At 38.8% G+C, this 22,914-nt stretch overlaps 1 protein-coding gene across 4 annotated transcripts in view; it reads right to left on the bottom strand.

The window, feature by feature from the left end:
- SMARCC1 (SWI/SNF related BAF chromatin remodeling complex subunit C1) overlaps window positions 1-22,914 on the bottom strand; it is a 170,258-nt gene that overhangs the window by 90,304 nt on the left and 57,040 nt on the right. For all 4 annotated transcript variants that reach the window (XM_082703794.1, XM_082703795.1, XM_082703796.1 and 1 more), the window contains exons 8-13: window positions 19,992-20,067; window positions 15,328-15,453; window positions 13,042-13,163; window positions 8,921-9,045; window positions 4,254-4,313; window positions 365-402 (exon numbers count right to left, since the gene is read on the bottom strand). In XM_082703794.1, coding sequence (XP_082559920.1) covers window positions 365-402; window positions 4,254-4,313; window positions 8,921-9,045; window positions 13,042-13,163; window positions 15,328-15,453; window positions 19,992-20,067 — 547 coding nt within the window. The remainder of the gene's footprint in view (window positions 1-364; window positions 403-4,253; window positions 4,314-8,920; window positions 9,046-13,041; window positions 13,164-15,327; window positions 15,454-19,991; window positions 20,068-22,914) is intronic.

Raw genomic sequence — 22,914 nt, 5'->3', positions numbered from 1 at the left:
GGGGGCCGAGATGCATCCAAAGAAATGGAAGTGAGAAAGTCAAGGCAATCAACGTGGTCCCTGCTTAACCTGTCCTGTCAGAAGACACTTGGAACACTGCAGTGAGCTCTGATTACCTTGCAACCAGTGGGTGACAGAACCAGAAATGATAGCATAAGAGGAACACTTCATGAGAACACAGAAATTTCCTCTCAATAAAATTTTCAGAGTCAAGAAAGACAAATTTCAGGAGTGTGTTAAAAAAAGATCAGAAGGGCCCTCAAAATTGAACATTTCTAAGGACACTTCTAATCAGTGTTCTTCCTGCTCCATGCAGAGGACCCTCAGATAGCTACTTCTCCACCAGGCCTAACTAAATCATTACCTTTCCTCCTGCTGTGACTGTTTCTTCATCCTGTTCATCTGTAAAATCAAAATACATGATTTATTTAAAAATCAGGTCCGCTCTTTGGATTACTTGAAAACCAAGGTAATTTTCAAAACTTTAATTGTTCCATACAGAGAATAGGAAAGAAATAAAGCATTACTAAAGCAAACCCACCTCTAGTAATTCAGTAAACTGAAATTGTACACAGAAGCACCAAAGTGAGTAGAACTTCAAAGCATTAATAATTAAAAATTTCCAACAGGGAATTTGTAATTAATTACTACTTGGGCTACTATCTTAGTCATGATCTTGCTAATAAAAGGTAAAGGACTTGATTAGGGCTCTTGCCTCCTGCGATTTGATGAAACAAAGTAATGACATTTTGGATCTCAGAGGAAACGAGTGAAGGAAAAAACGAAAAGAAAAGCTGTGAAAATCAGTCACTACAGACAAAGTCCTGGTAAGAGTGTTAATATATTCTGAGGACAGAGGACTCTAGGACAGCACTCCTGTGCTGGCCCTGCAAAAGCACAGGAGTAAACCCAAGTATAATTTAAACAAGGCAGCTGATTTCCATAGCAAAAAATACCGGAATGGATAATTGTCTATATATGAAGGCCGGCTGCATGTGCATTATAATGGCAAAGTTAATCAACTGAGAGAGAGACCACATGGCCCACAATGTCTAAAACATTTACTATCTGGCCCTTTCCAGGGTAAGTCCACCAGCCTCTATTTTAGAGAATATACAAACATCAGTAGTACATGAACAGGTAGTACTCAAACTTGCCAGCCACGGTCCAAATGCTAAGGATCCAAGGAAGAACAAGAAAGGTCCCGACTTCTTGGAGTTTACATTCCAGTTACAAGTGGCAAGAGAGAGAAGAGGAAAATACACAAACAGGTATCAAATGGTACCAGAGGAAAACAAATCAATGTATTTTAGAGAGGGGCCGGATGGGTGGATCCTTCCAAATACAGAAAGAAGGGAACGACAAAGCAGGCCTTTTCCGGACAGGAAGCAGCCTGGTCAAAGGGCAGCAAATGGGGGTGGACCTGCCACCTTCACAGATCTCTAAGGTCACTATGAGCATCCATAAAGGCTAGGAGAAATGAGCACAGCATAAGGGCAGAGTGCAGGGACACAAGCAGAAGAACGAAAGTGAGACACCCCGGGACCTAACTCTGTGCTCTGTCGCTTAATAGCTGTACACTTGGAAACATTACTGAACCCCTCCAGGCTCCATCTCCTCATCAGTGACAAGGGGCTGACATGGTTTTACAGTGAAATGCGAATGTATGGAGAATGACACCTGGCAGGTACTCATGCAAAACAGAGATGGCGCTGTTGCTTGATGTGTCAGACAAACACCTGCCAGCGTGAATGTGGTAAATAAATCACGGTCACCCAGCTCTGCACCCTAACAACTTTTTTTCTAGGAAATGAACAAACAGATCTAAATGACATTGTCAAACATGAACATCTTGTCCTTTGGATCTTGCTGAACCACATGATAAACAATTTCTCACTAAATGGTGGGAACACAACCTACTGATCTCTCCCTGGCCAAAATATATACCATTTAAATTTAGTCTGACAGATTTCTGTCCCTGTGGTAGTCTTGGTACCCAAGGGAAATAGACTTCTGATAATACTAAAGTAGGAGGGACAGATATCCTGCTTACGGATTGCTAAACAGTAAAAATAAACGTTCTTTTCCTCCTTTCACATGTAGGCAATCACAGCCTCACCGCAGCCCCTAGATCCTGACCTTTCGGAGATCTCAAGACAGAAAGGAAGGAAGTATTGGGTATACTTAGCTAAGACATATAAGGCAGAATACGGACAAGTTAAAGCAATAAACAACTCTATGAAGAGGCATTTCCAGTTGTTGGATCAGTTACCCCTGGCATGGTTCAGGTTATACCAATTGCAGAAAGCCAGATGCTTCAGTGATACATGGAAAAACCAGCTGGTCCCTGCATGAGAAGCCAGGACAAGTTTCAAATTCCACAAACTCTAGCACTCCGGCTGTGATAAGCAGCATCTTGGGCCATAACATCCTTACTGTTCAGACTTCAAACCATTCACAAACACAAAGGGAAGATCCCTTATAGCCAGCACACAGTCTTAATCCAACTGACACCTCTATCTATTGCTTAAAACTGGCTTCAGTTTGATTCCTCTGGTAAAGTCTATTACAAAAATTCTCTAATACTTACCTCTGCTTCTAAAAAGACAACTACCCGCTCCCTTAAAACTAAAGATTGATTCCTTTTCAGGATATATATTTAAGAAATAAACTATTACTCTGTTTAACAAACTGTTTCAGTGAAGATAATCAAGTCTTAACAATCATTTACCCTACTACATTACTGAAAATATAAAAGACTGCATACAGCTAGTTTTGTTTTCCTGGCCTTTGGTTCAGTGCTAAGTACCAGCTGTGAAACAGGCAATATAAAAAAAAGAAAATGGAAATTACTAATAGTTATTAATATCCTATTAATAATGTTAAAGACAATTAAGAGGAACAATGTATTGACAGCATTTCTTTTTCATTTATTTTGTCAACCTAACACCTCCTTAAATAAAATGTCATCAAGACAAATCTCAATTCTCTAATTCTCTATTTTTTTACATAATCAAAAATGGAGTCATCCACTAATGTTAAATGACAGGCTATACCCTCAAAAAGGAGGGTACAGTGAAATGAAAAACAAAATAAAACAAACCCTCCCCTAACTACCTACTCACAGCTGTCATCAAGAATCTCTGAAAAAGGGGCACCTGGATGCCTCAGTCAGTTAAGTGGCGGACTCTTGATTTTGGCTCAGGTCACGATCTGGGATCCACGGGTCCTGGGATCGAGCCCTGAGTAGGGCTCCGCACTCAGCAGAAGTCTGCTTAAGGATACTCTCCCCCTCTGGACATCCCCTAGCTCACGAGCTCACATACACTTGTGCTTTCTAAAATAAATAAATAAATCTTTAAAGGAAAAAAAAACAAACCCCGGGGGGGGGGGGGGAACAATCTCTGCAATTTGCCTGAAATACAGAATTCACTTAGTGAGGAGATGGAGAAACCGAAGTCTCATTTTCCACATTACCCCTCCCAGCTGGAAAATTCCCTAAAGTCAAAAATTTGATACATACTGAAAACACTAGATTCTCCTTTGACTTTTTTAAAAAACTATTTTATTTGAGAGCGAGCGAGCAAGGGAGAGAGTAAGAGCGAGGAGCAGAGGAAGAGGGAGAAGAAGACTTCCCGCTGAGCAGAGCCCAAAGTGGAGCTCAATCCCAGTACCCCGGGATGATGACCTGAGCCAAAGGCAGACGCTTAACTGACTGAGCCACCCAGGTGCCCCTCCTTTGATCTTTTCAAGTGAAGAAAGAAACTGAGATCCATATATAACACTCAAGAACAAAGACGTTTACAACTACCTCTATCTCCTTAAACTGGAACAAGTAACTATCCTCCTCTTGTCTACCCAACAGCACATCCATGGATTATGCCTCACTTGTGAAAATGTACTCTGTGACTTGTAAATAGTTTGAGCAGATGATGTGATTCTCATCTTACACTATTTAGAAAGCTAGAAAAAATACTTTAGAAAATAAAGCATTTAAGAGACAGCACACTTTTGTTCTGAAGAGGTAAAATCAAATCAGTAAGAATGGGAAAAATGGATCACAGGAAATTATATTTCCTGGTATGGCAGCCAACGAAATGACAATGGTGCTGAAGGAGCCATGGTCAACATCTATGCTGGACAAAAAGGTAGCAATTGGAAGCAACATCTCTCAGGAAAGAAAGATTTATCAAAGAAACTGAATCTTCAAGAGAAAAAACCCACAGAAGTGTATAGACTGCTTTGGTTTTTACCTAGATCTGCGACAGTTCCTCCTTTAACAGGTGTGTTTTCACTGTCTTTCTTTGGGTTCACTGGAAAGAAAAAAAATAATCATGTTTTAGTGGGAAAGTTCTACTTTTTTAAAAGAAGAAAATAGAATAAAAGAGGACTGAAAACTACAGCAATCTCACAGCAAATCCGCAATTATCCAGTGTTCACCTACATGGAAAACCCAAGCCCAACAGAGAAGGATTAACACTTACTTTAACAGACTGCATTCTGTTAATTAATTTCCTAAGCACCGATATTTTTCCATGACAAAAAGTACACAACAGAAAAATATGTAGGTCAAAACCTAAAAAGAACCTTTCAATCCTTTCCCCAAAAGTATTTTTTATTACATTTTCTGTGCACTTGTTGATTCCAATTTTTGTGCCATTCACTTAAATAAATTGAGGGAGAATTAGTAATACCTTTTATATATCTATGTAGACTTCAAAACATATTTGAGCGTTTTAAATCTTATAGAAATGTTACCCATACTGCGCTCTTCCTTAGCACTCTATTTTTCTCATTCAATAGTGGGCCTGTATGACCTTTCCATGCTACATATTTTTAGTTAATTTATATCTTTTATTTTTTTTAAGATTTTATTTATTTATTTGAGAGAGAATGAAGGGGGAGGGTCAGAGGGAGAAGCAGACCCCCTGCTGAGCAGGGAGCCCGATGTAGGAATCCATCAGGGACTCCAGGATCATGATCTGAGCGGAAGGCAGTTGCTCAGCCAACTGAGTGACCCAGGCGCCCAATCTCTTTCATTTCCAATAAATCCACGGTGTCCAAAGGTGGGTCATAAGTTAACTACTGCTATATTAATGGAAACTTATTTTATTTGCAATTTTTTACTGCAGTGTAATCCACATTCACTTACTTAAAATGAGAGATCTGACATTAAAATTTACTACTCAATGTACACATTTTAAAACTGAACAAATACAACCAAACTGTGTTAAGTGCTTTTATCAATTTATACTACCATTGATAGCATTTGAGACTAGGTACTTTCTCAAAACTTGCTTTCTAAGTTTTGAAAATCTAATGGATGAAAAATATTCCTTTAATAATACATATATCATTGGTTAAATAAGATTGAGCATCTTTTCACACACTTATTGGCCCCAAAATTTGATAAAATTACCAGTACAAAATAGTCTGTCCCTTACTCTACAGGGTGTAAGAATCTTTTTTTTTTTTTTTTTAAAGATTTTATTTATTTATTCAACAGAGATCACAAGTAGGCAGAGAGGCAGACAGAGAGAGAGAGGGGGATGCCGCCTTGCCACGCAGAGAGCCTGACATGGGGCTCAATCCCAGGACCCTGAGATCATGACCTGAGCCAAAGGCAGAGGCTCTAATCCACCAAGCCACACAGGCGCCCCCAGGGTGTAAGAATCTTTATACAAATTTACAGTTCTAATTCTCTATTAAACGGCTAAGGAATATTCCCCCAACGTTAACACTTGCTTAAAGTACATTAGTATTTGGAAGTTTAGTTTTACATTTAATTTGACAATTTAATCAACCCGAAGCTTTAATTTTTATTTATGATACAAAGAATAGAACTAATTTCTTTCCAGAGTATTTGTAGAACAGTTTAGTCTTTTCCCACAAATCAGTACTGTCAAATTCATAATATATTAATAAACAAACATGGATCTATAGTTGAACCAAACTTTCTACTCCACTGATGAATTCAGCCATTCCTGTATCCAAATTATATTAAATCCATTATTAAAGCTTTTCCTTTCAGTTAGTTATCTGTTACAGGACTACAAACACCTTCGTAGCTCGTTTACTTAAAATAAATTATCTGGGGAGGGACGCCTGCGTGGCTCAGTTGGTTAAGCAGCTGCCTTCGGCTCAGGTCATGATCCCAACATCCTAGGATCGAGTCCCACATCGGGCTCCTTGCTCAGCAGGGAGCCTGCTTCTGCCTCTGCCTGCCATTCTGTCTGCCTGTGCTCGCTCTCTCTCCCTTTCTCTCTCTGATAAATAAATAAAATCTTTAAAAAATAAATAAATAAATATCTGGGGAGGCACCTGGATGGCTCAGTCGGAAGAGCATGCAACTCCTGATCTCAGGATTGTGAGAGTTTGAGTCCCACACTGGGTATAGAGATTATTTAAATAAACTTTAAATAAATAAATAAATAAATAAATAAATAAGTAAGTAAGTAAGTAAGTAAGTAAGTAAAAATATCTGGAGGCACTTGGCTGGCTCAGTCAGTAGAATATATGATTCTTGATCGTGGGTTTTAAGTTCAAGCCCCACACTGGGTACAGAGATTACTTAATAAAATCTTTAAAGAGAGAGAGAGAGAGGTGACTGTGTGGCTCAGTCAGCTAAGCATCTGACTCTTGTGATCAAGACACCCACTGGGCTCTGCACTTAGCACAGAGTCTGCTGGAGAGTCTCTCTTCCTTAGCCCTCTGCACCCCCCCAACACTTTCACTTTCACCTTCTAAAACAAACAAATAAATCTTTAAAAAGAAAAAAAACACCTGAAAAAGGTATATTGTAATCCCTACAGCAACCACTAAGAAAAAATAGGTAAAAATCAAATAGAGAATATGAAAATCTACATAACAGAACACAGACCAGTGGTTGTCAGGATACAGGAGGAAGGAGATAGTCTACACTAACCCCAAGTAAGTATGGGGTTTCTTTACAGGAGGATGGAAATGTTCTAGAATTAAGAGGTGGTGATTGTACAACATAATGAATACACTGAAAAAAAAAAAACCACTGGAGTGACTAAAATATACTTTAACTGGTGAATTTTATGCTATGTGAAGAATATCTCAATTAGAACTAGGCTATATAAAAAAGGAAGTCATAGAAGTTCTAAAATAAGAGAAAAGCAAGGGCGCCTGGGTGGGTCAGTTGATTAGGCATCTGCCTTCAGCTCAGATCATAATCCCGGGGTCCTGAGATAGAGCCCTGTGTCCGGCTACCTGCTCAGGAGAGAGTCTGCTTCCCCCTCTCCCTCTGCCCTTCCTCAATCCGACTCAGGCACTTTCTCTCTCAAATAAATAAATAAAACTTAAAAAAAAAAAAGAGGAAGAAGAAGAAAAGCAAACACAGAAGCCAGAATAGAACAGCAAAAGTAGTGGATTAAAACAAAAGAAGGGAGGAAATACAAGAGGTACAAACAGAAAAAAAAAAATCATAATGGCAGACTTAAGCCCAACCACATTAATAGTTCTGTTATACCTCAGTGGACCACATACTCCAACTAAAAACAAAAAAAATGTGTATTTGGGGGGGGCGCAAATCTCAACAATATGCTATTTAAAATCGACATGCTTTACATAATCAAAGTGAAAGTAACAGGAGGCAAGAGAAATGGAAGTTAGAAATCTAACGTAGGAACAAAGCTCGTGTAATTTAACAAAACTACTCTACCGGAGTCCAGTGCAGTGAAGACTTAAAAAAAAAAAAAAAAAAAAAAAAACCTAGAAATAAAGAAAAGGGTGTGGTGTGATGAGGATTTATTATCATCAGAAAAACTTGGCCTTCAAGACAAGCACTACTGTGGCCTGTAGACACACATGACATAAGAGTCAATTCATCAGGACATGATGATCCTAAGTGCATATGCCCTTAAAGAGCAGAACTTCAAAGCACAGGAAGAAAATACATAAAGAAAAAAATATTCACAGGAATCAGGGAAAAAAATAAACAAATCCACAAATATAGTTAAAAGGGTCTAACATTCTCCTCCCAATAACTGATTTAAATAGGTTGAAAAGTACACAGATAATACACCACCTTCTCATCTGTATATTGATTCTATTGGGATTTAAAAACCATTTATTTCGGGGCGCCTGGGTGGCTCAGTTGGTTGGACAACTGCCTTCGGCTCAGGTCATGATCCTGGAGTCCCGGGACTGAGTCCCACATCGGGCTCCCAGCTCCATGGGGAGTCTGCTTCCCCCTCTGACCTTCTCCTCGCTCATGTTCTCTCTCACTGTCTCTCTCTCAAATAAATAAATAAAATCTTTAAAAATAAATAAATAAATAAATAAATAAATAAATAAATAAAAACCATTTATTTCAAGGGTGCTTGGGTGGCTCAGTCGTTAAGCATCTGCCTTCAGCTCAGGTCAGGATCTTAGGGTCCTGGGATTGAGCGCCACATCAGGCTCCCTGCTCGGCAGGAAACCTGCCTCTCCCTCTCCCACTCCCCCAGCATCCGTTCCCCCTCTCAGTGTTTTTCTGTCAAATAAATAAATAAAGATCTTAAAAAAAAATAAAGAAAACATTTATTTCAAAGCACTGCTCAATTTAGAGAATGTTTCTTTCTTTCCCTCCTTCTCTCCCTCCCTTTCTCTCTCTTTCTGAGTAGGCTCTATGCCCACTGTGGGGCTTGAATCACAACCCTGAGATCAAGCATCACCTGCTCAACTATCTGTCCCAGCAAGGAGACCCATAAGAGAACTTTTTGGTCATAGTGTTTTTCTCAATAAGCAGCGAAAGTACACAAAAAGACTGTGAAAGAGGTAATTTCATAAACATTTTCAACTTTGAAAATTGGGAACTAGTGGCACAGAGCAAGAAATGATTCATCCCATGGCATTGCTATGAGTGATTAAATCACATCTAATACTCTCATAGTCCAGGCAGAAGAATACAAACCATTTTTTGGAAGCACCACTTCCTCTATGTTGGGTACCGGTGTTGGGTCTTCCATGTCCTTGGTAAGATCTTCTTGCTCATCTTCCTCTTTCTGACTTCTGCGCTTCCCATAAAGACTAGCTTGGCTAGAGCATGTAATATATAAAAATATAAATAAGGTGACTATAGCTACTCACAGCAGACACCTCATAGTTAGAATCTATGTTCAGAATTGTTTTAAAAGACAAATAGAAATCAAATAAGTTATGTACATTCCCAAATTACATCTAGACAGCCAGAAGGAAAATAAAAGTTACTGGAAGTAAGAAATTGGCCCAGAAATCCTACTATACAAATTGCAGACAGCATCCTAAAGGGGGCTTAAATTATGTAATAAAAGAACATCTGCTAAGGAAATATGGCACATATTTTATCTCACATCAACAATTGCTTATGTAAGAAATTTTCACAAAGATATGTACAACTGTATTTTCCTGGCTCTTTTATATCATCCTAATATTAAGAACTGCAAAGTAAAATCACTTAGGATGGTACCAATTTTGTTTGTTTGTGTGTAAAAATTGCCATTGCTCTTTCCTTCATTTAATTTAAAAACTAACACATTCCAGAAAGCAGATTAGGGTTCAAACAAGAATGGAATGACTCCTTACCTTGAGGAATTATGGAAATTATCATCTATCTCATACAATATGATGTGCCAGAAACAAAAAGAGCACCAAGAAAATAAGACTTATGATCAAAGGTGACAGTTAAGCTAAACATTGGAAACAATTCACCAAAAAGTAGACAATGTTTCAGGATAATGAGTACAGGAGTAAATAAAGGCTTAAGGAAAGAGATAACCTGTTCTGGGAAGGAACAGTCAGGAAGCAAATAAGTGAGGAGTAGAGAAAGAGCTGATAAAAATATATAGCGGGCCAGCCCGAGTCCTCATGCTGCTGAGTGATTAAGCAGAGTTCTCTTCTATGATGGACCAAATACTGACATAGGTCAGAACCAGGTACACAGGTAAAAATATTTTTAAAATTTTGAATAAAGACTGCATAACAATTTTTCAAAAGCCTGTGAACCTAAAGGTGTTAGGGAGACAAAAACCTAAAAAAGGAAGAAAAATGCAGGGAAGGTCAATAAAACCTGAGTTAGGAAAACAAAGGTCAATGTCTTTTCATTAAAGGAAACTTAACAGGAAATTTGAATGACTGCTCATTAGAAGAGAGACGTATCAATTCAAGGATACGCATATATCTATTTCAGGAAATCCAATTTCGTGTGTTTTATACTCAGAGTAGGCGGTAAGTGCCATCACTGTGAGCCTCCCGGACATCACATCTTGGTTTGTAGGCCACTAGTGTCTGGGCACTGGATCTCAGCCCCTACGTGGGAAGAAAGGTGCACTGATCTCAGGCCCAGGAACACATGGAAAAGTTGTATGGCTTTCTTCACAAAGATCTGGAAGCTCTGAATTTTCTGCACATCAACTGTAAGACTGAGATTATAGATTTAAGAAATAAGGTTACTATCTGGGCGCCTGGGTGGCTCAGTGGGTTATAGCCTGGGCCTTCAGCTCAGGTCATGATCCCAGGGTCCTGGTATTGAGCCCCACATCAGGCTCTCTGCTTAGTATTAGCCTGCTTCCCCTCCTCTCTCTCTGCCTGCCTCTCTTGCCTACTTGTGATCTCTGTCTAATAAATTAAAAAAATCTAAAAAAAAAAAAAAAAGAAAGAAGGTTACTCTCACTAATCACTAAAGAAAAATCTATTTTTGTGGTTTTTTCTACCATAATACATTGACTTGACAAAATAACCACATCCTTTTAGGACTATGACTGGCTCATTAATATAATCTATAAAACTTAAGAGTTTTTTAACTTCCCTAACAGCTTTTGTACACAGTACACAATGCTTCAGATAATCCTACCCTTCAAGAAATAACATGATTCTAGGGTAACCTGCTCAGCAGGGAGCCTGCTTCCCCCTCTCTCTTAAAAAGCATAAAAAGAAATAACATGATTCTGATGAATCATAGACCTGTACCACTGAGACAAATAATACATTATATGTTAATTTTAAAAATTAGGGCCGCCTGGGTGGCTCAGTGGGTTAAGCCTCTGCCTTTGGCTCAGGTCATGATCTCAGGGTCGTGGGATCCAGCCCCGCATCGGGCTCTCTGCTTGGCAGGGAGCCTGCTTCTCTCTCTCTCTCTCTCTCTGCCTGCCTCTCTCCCTGCTTGTGATCTCTCTCTCTCTGTGTCAAATAAATAAATTAAAAAAAAAAAAATTAAAAAATTAAAAAAAAAAAGAAAAAAAGAAATAACATGATTCGAGGCATGTTCTGGGTATAAAAAAACACTAATCTGGCTATAGGAAAAATTCAATAAAAGGAAGCTAAAGGAGAGAAGATGACAAGTAAATCTCTACAGTCTAGTCAACAGCCAGAAATTTAACAAATTTCCAGTTGCAGGAAATGAAGAAATTTTGCATCTGTCATTTTCTAAGACTAAACTTAACCTCTTTGAAATTAAATTATAAAAAAATTCTGGGCAAGACAAGCTAAGCAAGCCAGGAATTAAGTATCTATTTAATATAAAATAATAAATGTTTAAGTATTCCTGCCATTTATTAAGTACCTACTTCAGGCCAGACACTGTAAGGCAGGTCTTGAGTCTCACTTGATCCCTACAACAACCTATTCACCAGAAATTAGAATCCCCGCTCAAGTAAGAGTCACTAATGCCCAAGTGTGAGGCCCTGAACAAGGCACTCTGCTAAACATGCAACAGGACAGGTTCATTTCTTCTACAAGTCATTCTGATCCCAAATGGGACCGGTGGTAAAATCAGAGAAAGAGACACTAACTATGGTGAATTTAATTTCTTAAATTCCTTACCAGCCACAATGCTCAACACATAATTAGAGAAAAGACTGGATTCAGGGTGCCTGGATATCAGATGGCCAACTCAGAAAGGAGGTAAGAAAAGGGAAGGAAAAATAGCGGAAGAGAAAAGAAGGATAAAGGGCCAAATAATCCATCCACCCTCAGACCTTGCTGCAGATGACGGAACACAGCTGGAAGGGTATAGCCACGGGAGGCTGAGAGTCCAGCTTAGAATCTTGACTCCAAGGAAAAATCTCTATGTGACCTTGCAAGAGTTACCTCCCTATTCTGAACCTCAATCTCTATTTCTTAAAATAAAGATGCTTATGATACTTCAAAGATCCCTTTCAGTTTTAAGATTCTGTACATGGTTTCCACTCTCATTAAGCTGGAGCCAAAATTCCAAACCAGAAGGCAAAGATTCATCCCCTTCCCATGGCTAGGACAGAGAGAGAAAAAATAGTTTCTCTCAGAATTTGACCACAGAATTGGAGTGGATATAGTTAAAATACAGATTAGTTATCACAGTATGTTTATGTGGAACACAGAGTTAAGTGTGTGTGTGTGTGTGTGTGTGTGAGAGAGAGAGAGAGAGAGAGAGAGAGACAGAATATTATTCAGCCATAAAAAAAGAAGGAAATTCTGCTACTTGGGACAACACAGATAGACCTTGAGGCCATTTTGCTAGGTGGAATAATAGAGAAAAATGTATGATCTCTTTTATGTGGAATCCAAAGAAGAAAACAAAACAAAAAACACAAATTCACAGACACAGGAACACACTGGTGGCTGCCAAAGGTAGGCACTGGGGGAGAACGGAAAAGTTGGTGTAAGGTGTAAACTTCCAGTTATAAAATAAATAAACCCTAGAGGTGTAATACAACATGGTGCCTACAGGTAACACAGCATCGTGCATTTGAAATTTGCTAGGAGAGCAGATCTTAGAAGATCTCATCACAAGAAAAAAATCATAACTATGTGTGGTGCTGGATATAACCAGATTTATTATGGTTATTTCACTATTCATATCTACTTAAAAAAGATTTTTGCACAGTGCCTTAGGATAAATACAACAAAAGATGGGTCACAGATAACATCTGACAAGACAAGCTACCAGAGCAAAGACATCTACCAAGACAACGTAAGACAACTAACTTCCTTTCCGCGAAACTTCTGGTATAAATGTAAAAATCTGGAATGCCCTCTGCAGTTTGTTTTAATGCCTCTGAATCATGCTGCAGTACTTACCCCTTCTTTCCACTCTTCTTCCGGGATTCTGCGGGTGTAGGAGGCGGAGGGGAAGGCGAATGTTTCCTCTTTCGAGCATTAGCTGATGCTTTCCTATCTCTCCTCTCTGGACTTCTGACTGGCTAGGAAGAAGTAAATGGAAATAAATATCAGCCAGCTTTTCTGACTCCTCAGTTTCTACAAACCCTTGTCCAAAGATGAGCTTCACAAAGATAATACCAGAGCATCCCAGACCACCAGCAGTCAAGATTCTCTGACCTTCCATGTGACGTACCACCAATGGAAATATCAGAACCATCCCACCGGTATTCAAACTGCTACAAAACAGACAACTAAAAACCGTTCCTATTCACCTTCTGCTTCCAAATGGGAAAAGCATTTTCAACAACTACTGGAAAATACAAAATATATGCTATTTAATTACTGAAATACAATAATGACTGAATGAGCTTGGGAAAGTGCATCAGAAACAAGTCCTGACACATCAGTAAAAGGGACAGGAGAAAACTTTAGGACACAAAAGATGTTAAACAGGATTGCAATTTATGACTTAAAAGTCAATCTTAATAGAAGCACAAATATCCCTATTTGCAGATGGCATAATCTTTTATAAAGATAACCCTAAGGAATCTGCCAAAAAACTAGCAGAGCTAATAAGTTCAGTAGTTGTAGGATACACACTGAAATATCAAAGTCAACCTGTAGATGATAATTAGGGATTTAATAAAATAGACAATAAAGAATTAACACCTAAAATGCTCCGAAGTATTGTACCAGGGGTGCCAAAATAAAAAAAAATCAGAGATTAAAACATTAATTAAACATTCATCATCTCTGGTACCCTCAGACTCCTTACAACTGTTTCTTTTTTTCAGAAGCTCGGTAGCATAAAATTGGAAATATGAGTCATCTTACAGCTATACACGAAGTTTTAAAGAAAATCTAAACTGTTCACACTGTACAGTAAGTCTGAAGTTAAACTTTTAAAAAGGGGTATTAAATGCATTTTTATAGAATCGTCCTAAAAATAAGTGAATAATACAAAAGCCATCTAAATCTGAACAGAGATGGCTATGGAAAGGCCTCTTTAATAATGTGATAGAGAAGTTAGAATATGCCTAATGACAAAAAAGATTGGTTGGCACTGCACTAAGGGAAAGCAAATATGTAAGCATATGGGGGAGGGATGCTGAATAAAAAATAAACTTCAAGTCCAATTCCACAGCAAATAAGGACCAATTAAAAATGAAAGGCTATGAAAAAGACCCAGTTTTAAAATAATTTTCTTAAAAATAAATAACACACATTGTGTACCAAAGAGTTTTAGTTTAAAAAGTCTCAGGGCTGAAAACAGATAAGAAAGAATGGTATGGGGTGCCTGGGTGCCTCAGTGGGTTAAAGCCTCTGCCTTTGGCTCAGGTCATGATCTCAGGGCCCCGGGATCAAGCCCAAGGGGCTCGCTGCTCAGCAGAAGCCTGCTTTCCCCCCACCTCTGACTACTTGTGATGATCTTGTCTGTCAAATAAATAAATAAAATCTTAAAAAAAAAAAAAAAAAAAAAGAAGGGTACATTCTAAGTGAATAGTTAAAAGTATTTCTGTCTCAGAAATTTTTCAAAGAACTACAATACAAAGCAAAAAGCAAAAACCTGATGTGTTCCCAGTGAAAGGGAATAAGAATCTTTCCTAAACAGTCACCAGCCAACACCAACACGTCTAAGCCTTCTTCTCAGACTCCTTTCCCTCTGGGTGACACACCTACCTTTGCCGGCTGTGGCTTCTCAGGAACCACGTTAAAACTTCTGGTGGTTGGGCTTCTTAAAGGATTAAAGAGTAATAAATACCACATCATCCCACCTTTAAAAAGGGCTGAACTCTCCCGTTGAGGCCTATACAATGTACTAACTACTGTGTGTATAGTAACAAAACTATTAAAAAATATTAAGACAAAATTAGTTTTCCCTTGAAAAGCCGACAACTAAATTAAATTACCCCATAAATATTTGGCTCACAAAATTAAAATCAGACCTGGAAAACAAAATCATCTATACTGATGCCACACTGCATATGCCATTTTAAATCCTGATGACCCTCTAAGATCGTCAGGCCCCTTCTTTGGGAATGTCAGCCCCTGAGATGGCTATATGGCCATTTGGTAACTTTTCCATATACCTCACTAGTGATACACCTTGGACTGTATGTCAGAGCTTATTAGTGAAGATCTGACAACATTGAAGCCCAGAAAGAAGAAACATCAAGTGGAGAAAAATGATGCCAAACCAAATACCTCTTCATTCTTGGTAGAAATTCGCTGACGACAGCTCACGGGCTTCCTGTTCTCATCCACCTCATAATCCTCCTCATTCATCCATTCATTGAAAACATCAGTGTCCAAAATCCATTTCGCATGAACCTAAAACCACATTCAATCATGTGTATCTATATATAACAGCAAACCATTGCAGTTTTTAAACTGTTCAAAATTAAAGGAGCTGATTTATTATTCTCAAATTAAAGCCTCAACTGCATAAAAGTTTAAAAACATGACACTGTAAGGGTACCTGAATAGCTTAGTTGCTTAAACTTCAGACTCTTGGTTTCGGCTCAGGTCATGATCTCGGGGTCCTGAATCAAGTCCTGCATCAGGCTCCGGAGCTCAGTGCAGAGTCTACTTGTCATGCCCTGATCCCAACCCCTCCCCACCCCCCGTCACTTGCTCTCGAGCACGCAAGTACTCTCTCACTCCCTAACAAATAAATAAATAAAATCTAAAAATATATATATATTAAAAACCCAACCATGAGACTATTAAAGTCCTGTAAATGTCAACTTAACCATTTCTAACTTTTATTCCATGTTACTGCATATAGTAAGAAATCATCATTGGTTTTTGCAAAGACTGATGTTTTAATAACTAAGACCCTTAAATTTGATAATCATATCATTCGTTTTTATTTCACCTTTATCTAGGTATAACTGTAAAATAAAATTCTAAGATATTCAAAGTCTACATCATGATGATTTGATATTGAGAAAGGATCCTGCCATCTAGTTAACTGGCACATCTATCACCGTACCTACTTAACTTGTTTAAGTATGAGAACATTTAAGTTCTGTTCTCTTAGCCAATTCCAATTATACAATGCAGTGTCATCAACTCTAATCACCATGTTTCACATTAAATCTTCAGACAATTCTCCCAACTGCAAGTTGGTGCCTTTTTACCAACTTCTTACTTCTCCTAGCCCTCCTCACCGGCAACCGTTTCACTACTGATTTCTAGGCTTTTTTTGTTTTCCTTAAAGATTCCATATAAAAGCAGTATCATGCAGGATGTATCCTTCTCCATTTGGCTTATTTCACTAATCATTTCATCTTTATCCTGATGAAAACCACTGAAAAAACATTCAACAGCAACAGGCCACTCAAAGCCACAGGCCTAGTCCATTGCTCATTCAACAAAATTCAAAGGAATGATGAACAAGGACATTTACACAGACTGATCATCAGACCTATCACCTCACCCTGTCAAGTACGCAGGTGCTCTGCGGAAACCTTTCAGGGATAGCAACAGTTGGGGAGTGAAAAATTGAGAGTCAGATTCAGGATTCTTCTAAGCCCTTTACATGGCAACTTCTCTTGCTTTTTTGTTAATGTTTCTGAGTAGGAATTTTAAAAAATGATGGGTTCTCTGAATGTTGTATAGATATAGATATTGAAACCACAGACCTAGCCTACATATTCCTATTATCCAACAGAATTTTTCAAAGGCCATACACTAGAATTTAGGACTAGACAACCCTTCCCTGCATAGACAAATAGGAAACAATTTCAGCACCAATATAATTAAGGATTAAGTTACTGGCCACTGAAAAATTAGAACTCCATAAACCCACATTGGTTAACAGAGGAATAAAAAAATTAAATGAGAGGAAAGGAAGGACTCTTGCTTATACAACTCTGAAAGCCAACTTGTAATTGTGGAGGCAAGACTGGAATGGAAAATTATCACTGTGCAATCATCAAAGAAAAGACTGGTTCAGGCAAGAATTTCAAGTGGATGCTAAATCTGGGCAACGGATAGAGGATTTTGATGAGAAGCAGGATATCTGTATGGCCTAAAAGAATCTCTTACAGATTGCTTATAAATTGCAAGTGGGAAGAAAAGGAACTATATAGTAGAGCCAAGAGAACACACCATAACTGGGTACCAGCATCACCAACAAGCAGCAGATGGACATAACATGCTTCCCACTATGACGCCCTGAGGACGACACAACATCACTTATGCAATATTCTGACTAGAATGCATAATCTGATTTAATCATGAAAAAAGATCACAATTTCAAATGAAAAACATCCCTTTCAAATTCAAAAATGTCAAAAGAGGCAAGGAAGCACTGGGTAACATTTCAGATTAAGGGAAACTAAAGAGACAGAACATTTGAATACAACAGCTGCTATTCAACGGTATTCTATACTAGAAAATATGCTACGAAAACCATTATTGGGTCTTGTGGCAAAACTGGAATACAGATAGTAAGTTAGCATATTGGGTCAATGTTAAATTTTACTGAAGTTGGTAACTGCAAAGTGCTTATGAACGAGACTCCCTTATTCTTAGGAAACAGAAACATGTTTAAGACTAAAGACCATAGTATATACATCTTTATCTCAAAAGGTTAAGAATAAAAATTGTAAATACATAAACACATGGAATAAGTGATAAATCAAAATGGGAGTAAAATGTAAACAGGCAAATCTGGATAAAGGGTATAAAGGTGTGCCACCTACTATTCTTATTCTTGCAAGTTAAGTTTGAAATTATTTCCAAATAAAAAGGTTTCCAAAAAGTCTAATTTTCGTTAATTCCATTTTCCTCATATGAAATTTGAAGCTTGAAGCTAAGTCTTTCTGAAGGTCACAGAATTCAAAATAGGGTGAATCAGGTCTCACATCTAATATTTTGATTCAATTTAGTATCAGTATACTCAGTATACTACATAAAGCAGTCAATAAAAACTATGTATAATTACCACTGCTCATGGAAAGGATGAGAGCTCCCTGCAGAAATACTGAATCCAGAACTAGGATATGGAATTACAAAAAGATTTTGGAACATCTCTTTGTCCCAGAAATAGGAAGTATGCAAAATGAATCAAGTAATACCAAAAGGTCACAGGAGACAGCTTAAAGGAGTTCCCACTGGCCAAAAGTGGACAATTCATCAGAAAGAAGAATGGCGATTGTGTCACTCCTCCACACCACAAAACACAGATACAACAGGCACATGTAGAGGGAGAAAGGAAAGCTCATTCCCACTGCAAAATGTCAATTACAGATAGAATGGATAGAGTGAGGAAACCACTAGTAATAACTAATTCAGTCAGGAAGGAAATTATTAATGGGTGAGCAAACTTTGGGACACAAATTTAATTAAGAAAAGGATATTCATATAATCTCAAAATATTTCTTTGTAAGGTATTTTTAATTTCAATGAGAAAAATGGTAATGCTACAATGGGAAAACCAGGCAGACTGTACCTTAACAAACATCAGCCATAATGGGGAAAATTGAAATACATGCCTCCTGATATAAGATACTGAGAAGTAATTACTCAAAATCACTTAAGCAGTTTTGCAGCCAAAAGGGCATAGTTTAAATATAATAATTAGGAAATATTCACGCACACTCAAATTCAAAGACATTCAGGGACTCAGTAGGTTAAGCATCTGCCTTCAGTTCAGGTCATGATCCCAGGATCCTGGGATCGAGTCTCTCATTGGGTTCCCTATTCTGCGGAGAGCCTTTTTCTCTCTCCCTCTCTGTCTGCCGCTCCCCACTTGTGCTCGCTCTCTGACAGATCAGTAAAATCTTTTAAATAAAAATTCCTTTACCAAAAAAAAGGCATTCTAGGGGCGCCTGGGTGGCTCAGTGGGTTAAGCCGCTGCCTTCGGCTCAGGTCATGATCTCAGGGTCCTGGGATCGGGTCCTGCATCGGGCTCTCTGCTCGGCAGGGAGCCTGCTTCCCTCTCTCTCTCTCTGCCTGCCTCTCCATCTACTTGTGATCTCTCTCTGTCAAATAAATAAATGGAATCTTAAAAAAAAAAAAAAGCATTCTAAAACAAACATCAACATTAGGCTCTCTGCTCTGTGGAGAGCCTACTTTCTCCTCTCCCTCTGCCTGCCTCTCTGCTTACTTGTGATCTCTGTCAAATAAATGGGTAAAATCTTTAAAAAAAAAAAAAAAAAATCTAACCTATACTTTTCAAAAATGCCAGAATCACAGAAGAAAAAAAGTTCCACATTAAGGTAGACTAAACAGATCTGACAACTAAATGCAGTGTGTGCTCCTGAAATGGATCCTGATCAGGAAAGAGACTTAATATCAAACTTACACCACTAGGACAATTGGTGCAAATGGAATACAGGCTCTGTATCAGGTATTAATCTTGTTTCAAGAATAAAATCCTGAAATTATTAACAACAGAGGAAGCTGGAAGAAGAGTATAAAGTCGCACTTTGTTTTATCTTGTTCTAGCAACTTTCAGAATTATTTCCACGTTAAAAGTTGAAAAATCAGAGTTGACGCATGGACTCTTACCACTGTAATACAAATGACTAACAAGGGCTGTTTCATCATAAGAGGTAGGCAGGCATGGCTTCCAGCCTTCCTCAGTGACACCATCGATGTTCCACTGCACCCCTCCTGCTCCTCTCTCAACCACCCTAAACCACAATGTAACCGGACTCTGGGGTCTCCTCAAACTCCACTGCAAACATTGCTGCTAAGACCTAGATAATGAGTTCTCTGTGGTTATGGACAGCTTAAAAGGATGACAAGAAAAGAAGATCCTTATTCTGTATTTCTTGAAGCACTGTTGTGGAAAAAAGCTGAGAAAAACTACTATGTTATATAAGAATAAATTTTTTTAAAAAAGGATTTCTCACCTTCCACGGCTTTTCTGGAATTGGTGGATCTTCAATTTCCGCATCAACATCATTACTATGGACCCAAGTATCATAGCTGCAAAGGAAATAAAAAAAGAAAAAACAGGTTAGAAGCCAAATTCATTCACTAAAAAGACCTTTTATAAAAAGGTAAGACTATATTTTAAAAATACTTTTAGGATCAAGAAACAGCAGTATCTCACATACTTTTGTCTCTGCCACTCTGACAAGTAAATTCTTCTGTAGAGGTCTATAGTGATCCTGACACTGTTAAGTCTGAAGTTCAAGCCTCAGTGTGCAGAATTTTAATGAGGAGATGGCTCTCTCCTCAGAGCATTTCCCTCACTTGGCCTCCAAGACAGCACTATCATCTGCTGTTTATTCTAGCCACCAGCCTTTCCCCAGCATGCATAGCCAGTTTCTCTTCTTCTCCCAAACCTCTTCAACAGTAGAAGGCCCCAGGTTTGGTTTGCAAAGAATCCTCTTATCTACTCATTCTCTTGATCTCATGCAGCTTCAAATATATACTCATCTGTCCTCTTCTTTGAATGCTGGACTCAGGCATCCAAATGCCAAGTCCATATTTCCCCTTACATGTTCAAAAAGACTTTCAAAACTAACATACTCAAAATTCAACAAGCAATGCCATCCTTATCCCAAAAATACACCCTAGCCAATCATACCCATCTCAGTAAATGCCAACTCCGTCTTTCCAAAAATGGAGGATTTGTTCTGGCCAAAATCTCTGGAGACATCCCTGACTTCACTCTCAATCACATCCTACAATCCAACCATTAATGCCTTCTACAGCTCATTCCATCTTCAAAATATACACAGAATCTACTTCTCACCCTTCTACTTATGCCCAAAGTCCAAGTCCATTTATCACAAAGCAACCAAAGTGTTCCTTTTGTTTGCTTTGTTTTGTTTTTAAAGATTTTATTTATTTGACAGAGAGACATGAGAGGGAGCGAGCACAAGCAGGGGGAGCAGCAGGCAGAGGGAGAAGCAGGCTTCCCACCTGAGCAGGGAGCCCAATCCTGGGTTTGATCTCAGGGCTCTGGAATCATGACCTGAGCTGAAGGCAGACACTTAATGACTGAGCCACCCAGGCGCCCCTGAAGTGATCCCTTTGAAAATCAAGTCTCGGGGCGCCTGGGTAGCTCAGGGGGTTAAAGCCTTGCCTTCCGCTCAGGTCATGATCCCAGGGTCCTAGGATCGAGTCCCGCATCAGGCTCTCTGCTCAGCAGGGAGCCGGCTTCCTCCTCTCTCTCCCTGCCTCTCTGCCTACTTGTGATCTCTGTCTGTCAAATAAATAAATAAAATCTTTTTTAAATAAATAAATAAATAAATACATAAAAGAAGATCAAGTCTGTCTATATTATCATTACTCAAAACCTTCCAACAACTCCCACCTCGCTCAAAGAGCCAGAATCCTTATAGTGAATTGCCAAGGACTCACGAGCTAGTACTATGACTGCCACTCCGACCCCTCGTAATCCTCTCCCCTCACTTACGTTTCAATCAAGCTACATGAGCTTCACAGCATTCTTAAAAAATGCCACATAGTGGCCACTTCAAGCCCTTTATAGAGATTCTTTGCTACCCAGATATTATATATGGCCCACCCTTCATATATTCACACCTCTTTCCTCAAAGGTTCTCTCTGCACCCCCACCCCTAGCTCCTCCACAATTTTGAGGTAAGCATGACATTACCTACCTACTCTGTCAATGCTACTATACTGGCCAATAAATTATTGTAGAAGCAAGGAATATCTAAGTTAAATACAAGTATGGTAACAAGCACTGGCTCCCTGCAGCCACTACTCAGAAGTCAGTTCAAAAGCATTTGGAAGAGGGGCTCCTGGGTGGCTCAGTGGGTTAAGGCCTCTGCCTTCAGCTCAGGTCATGATCTCAGGGTCCTGGGATCAAGCCCCGCATCAGGCTCTCTGCTCAGCAGGGAGCCTGCTTCCCCTCCTTCTCTCTCTGCTTGCTTCTCTGCCTACTTGTGATCTCTGTCAAATAAATAAATTAATTAATTTTTTTAAAAAAAGCATTTGGAACAAGCACAGCTCTATATGTCTATTAATAACACTTGGTAAATTTTCTAGGAACACTTAAAACATGAGCTGGAGAAAAAAAAGATCCTTTGCTAAGTTATAAATTGTACCAGGTAAAGGTAACAATGGTGAGCGAGCAACTGAAAACTTTACATTGTCTAAAATTCTTGAGTACAAAAATGTCACAGAGGTAGAAGTGAGGGCCAAACTCCCCCTCACCCCGGGTTTCACATTCTGCACTACAGTTACCCGTGGTCAAATGTGGTTGAAAGCCGATGGTCCTCCTTCTGACCGCAGAAGCCTAATGCAACATCACAGTGCCCACACCACTCACTGCGCTTCATCACCACACAGGCATTTCATCATCTCACGTCATCACAAGAAGGGTGAGTACAGTACAATAAAGTATTTTAAGAGACAGACCACATTCACCATAACTTCCCTTAAACTATACTGTTGCAACTGTTCTATTTTATTATTAGTTATTGCTGTTCATCTTACTGCGCCTAATAAATTAAATTTTATCACAGATATGTACGTATAGGAAAAAATATAGTACGTAGGGTTCAGTACTATCTATGGTTTCAGGCATACACTGAGGGTCTTTAAAATGTATCCCTCATAGATGAAGGGTGTGTGGGGACTGCTACATAGTTAATAAAGAATGTGAACAGGCCTTGAAAAGACAAGACTTAAACCAGCCCCTGTATCTTTTCTGCAACATAAAGAAAAGCTTAGCAAACAGGCTAACATGTTTTTACTGTGTTATTTTAAAATTTATTTCAACTGTATACTTACGAAGCTAGTCATTATAAATTTGAGTTTCCATCTAAATGTTTCAAAGAGCAAACTCATTTCCTT

This window comes from Mustela nivalis, assembly GCF_964662115.1.
Source record: "Mustela nivalis genome assembly, chromosome: 1".
NCBI classification, from domain to species: Eukaryota; Metazoa; Chordata; class Mammalia; order Carnivora; family Mustelidae; genus Mustela; species Mustela nivalis.
The sequence above is the reverse complement of the archived record's forward strand: the minus strand, read 5'-3'. Positions and strand labels throughout refer to the sequence as shown.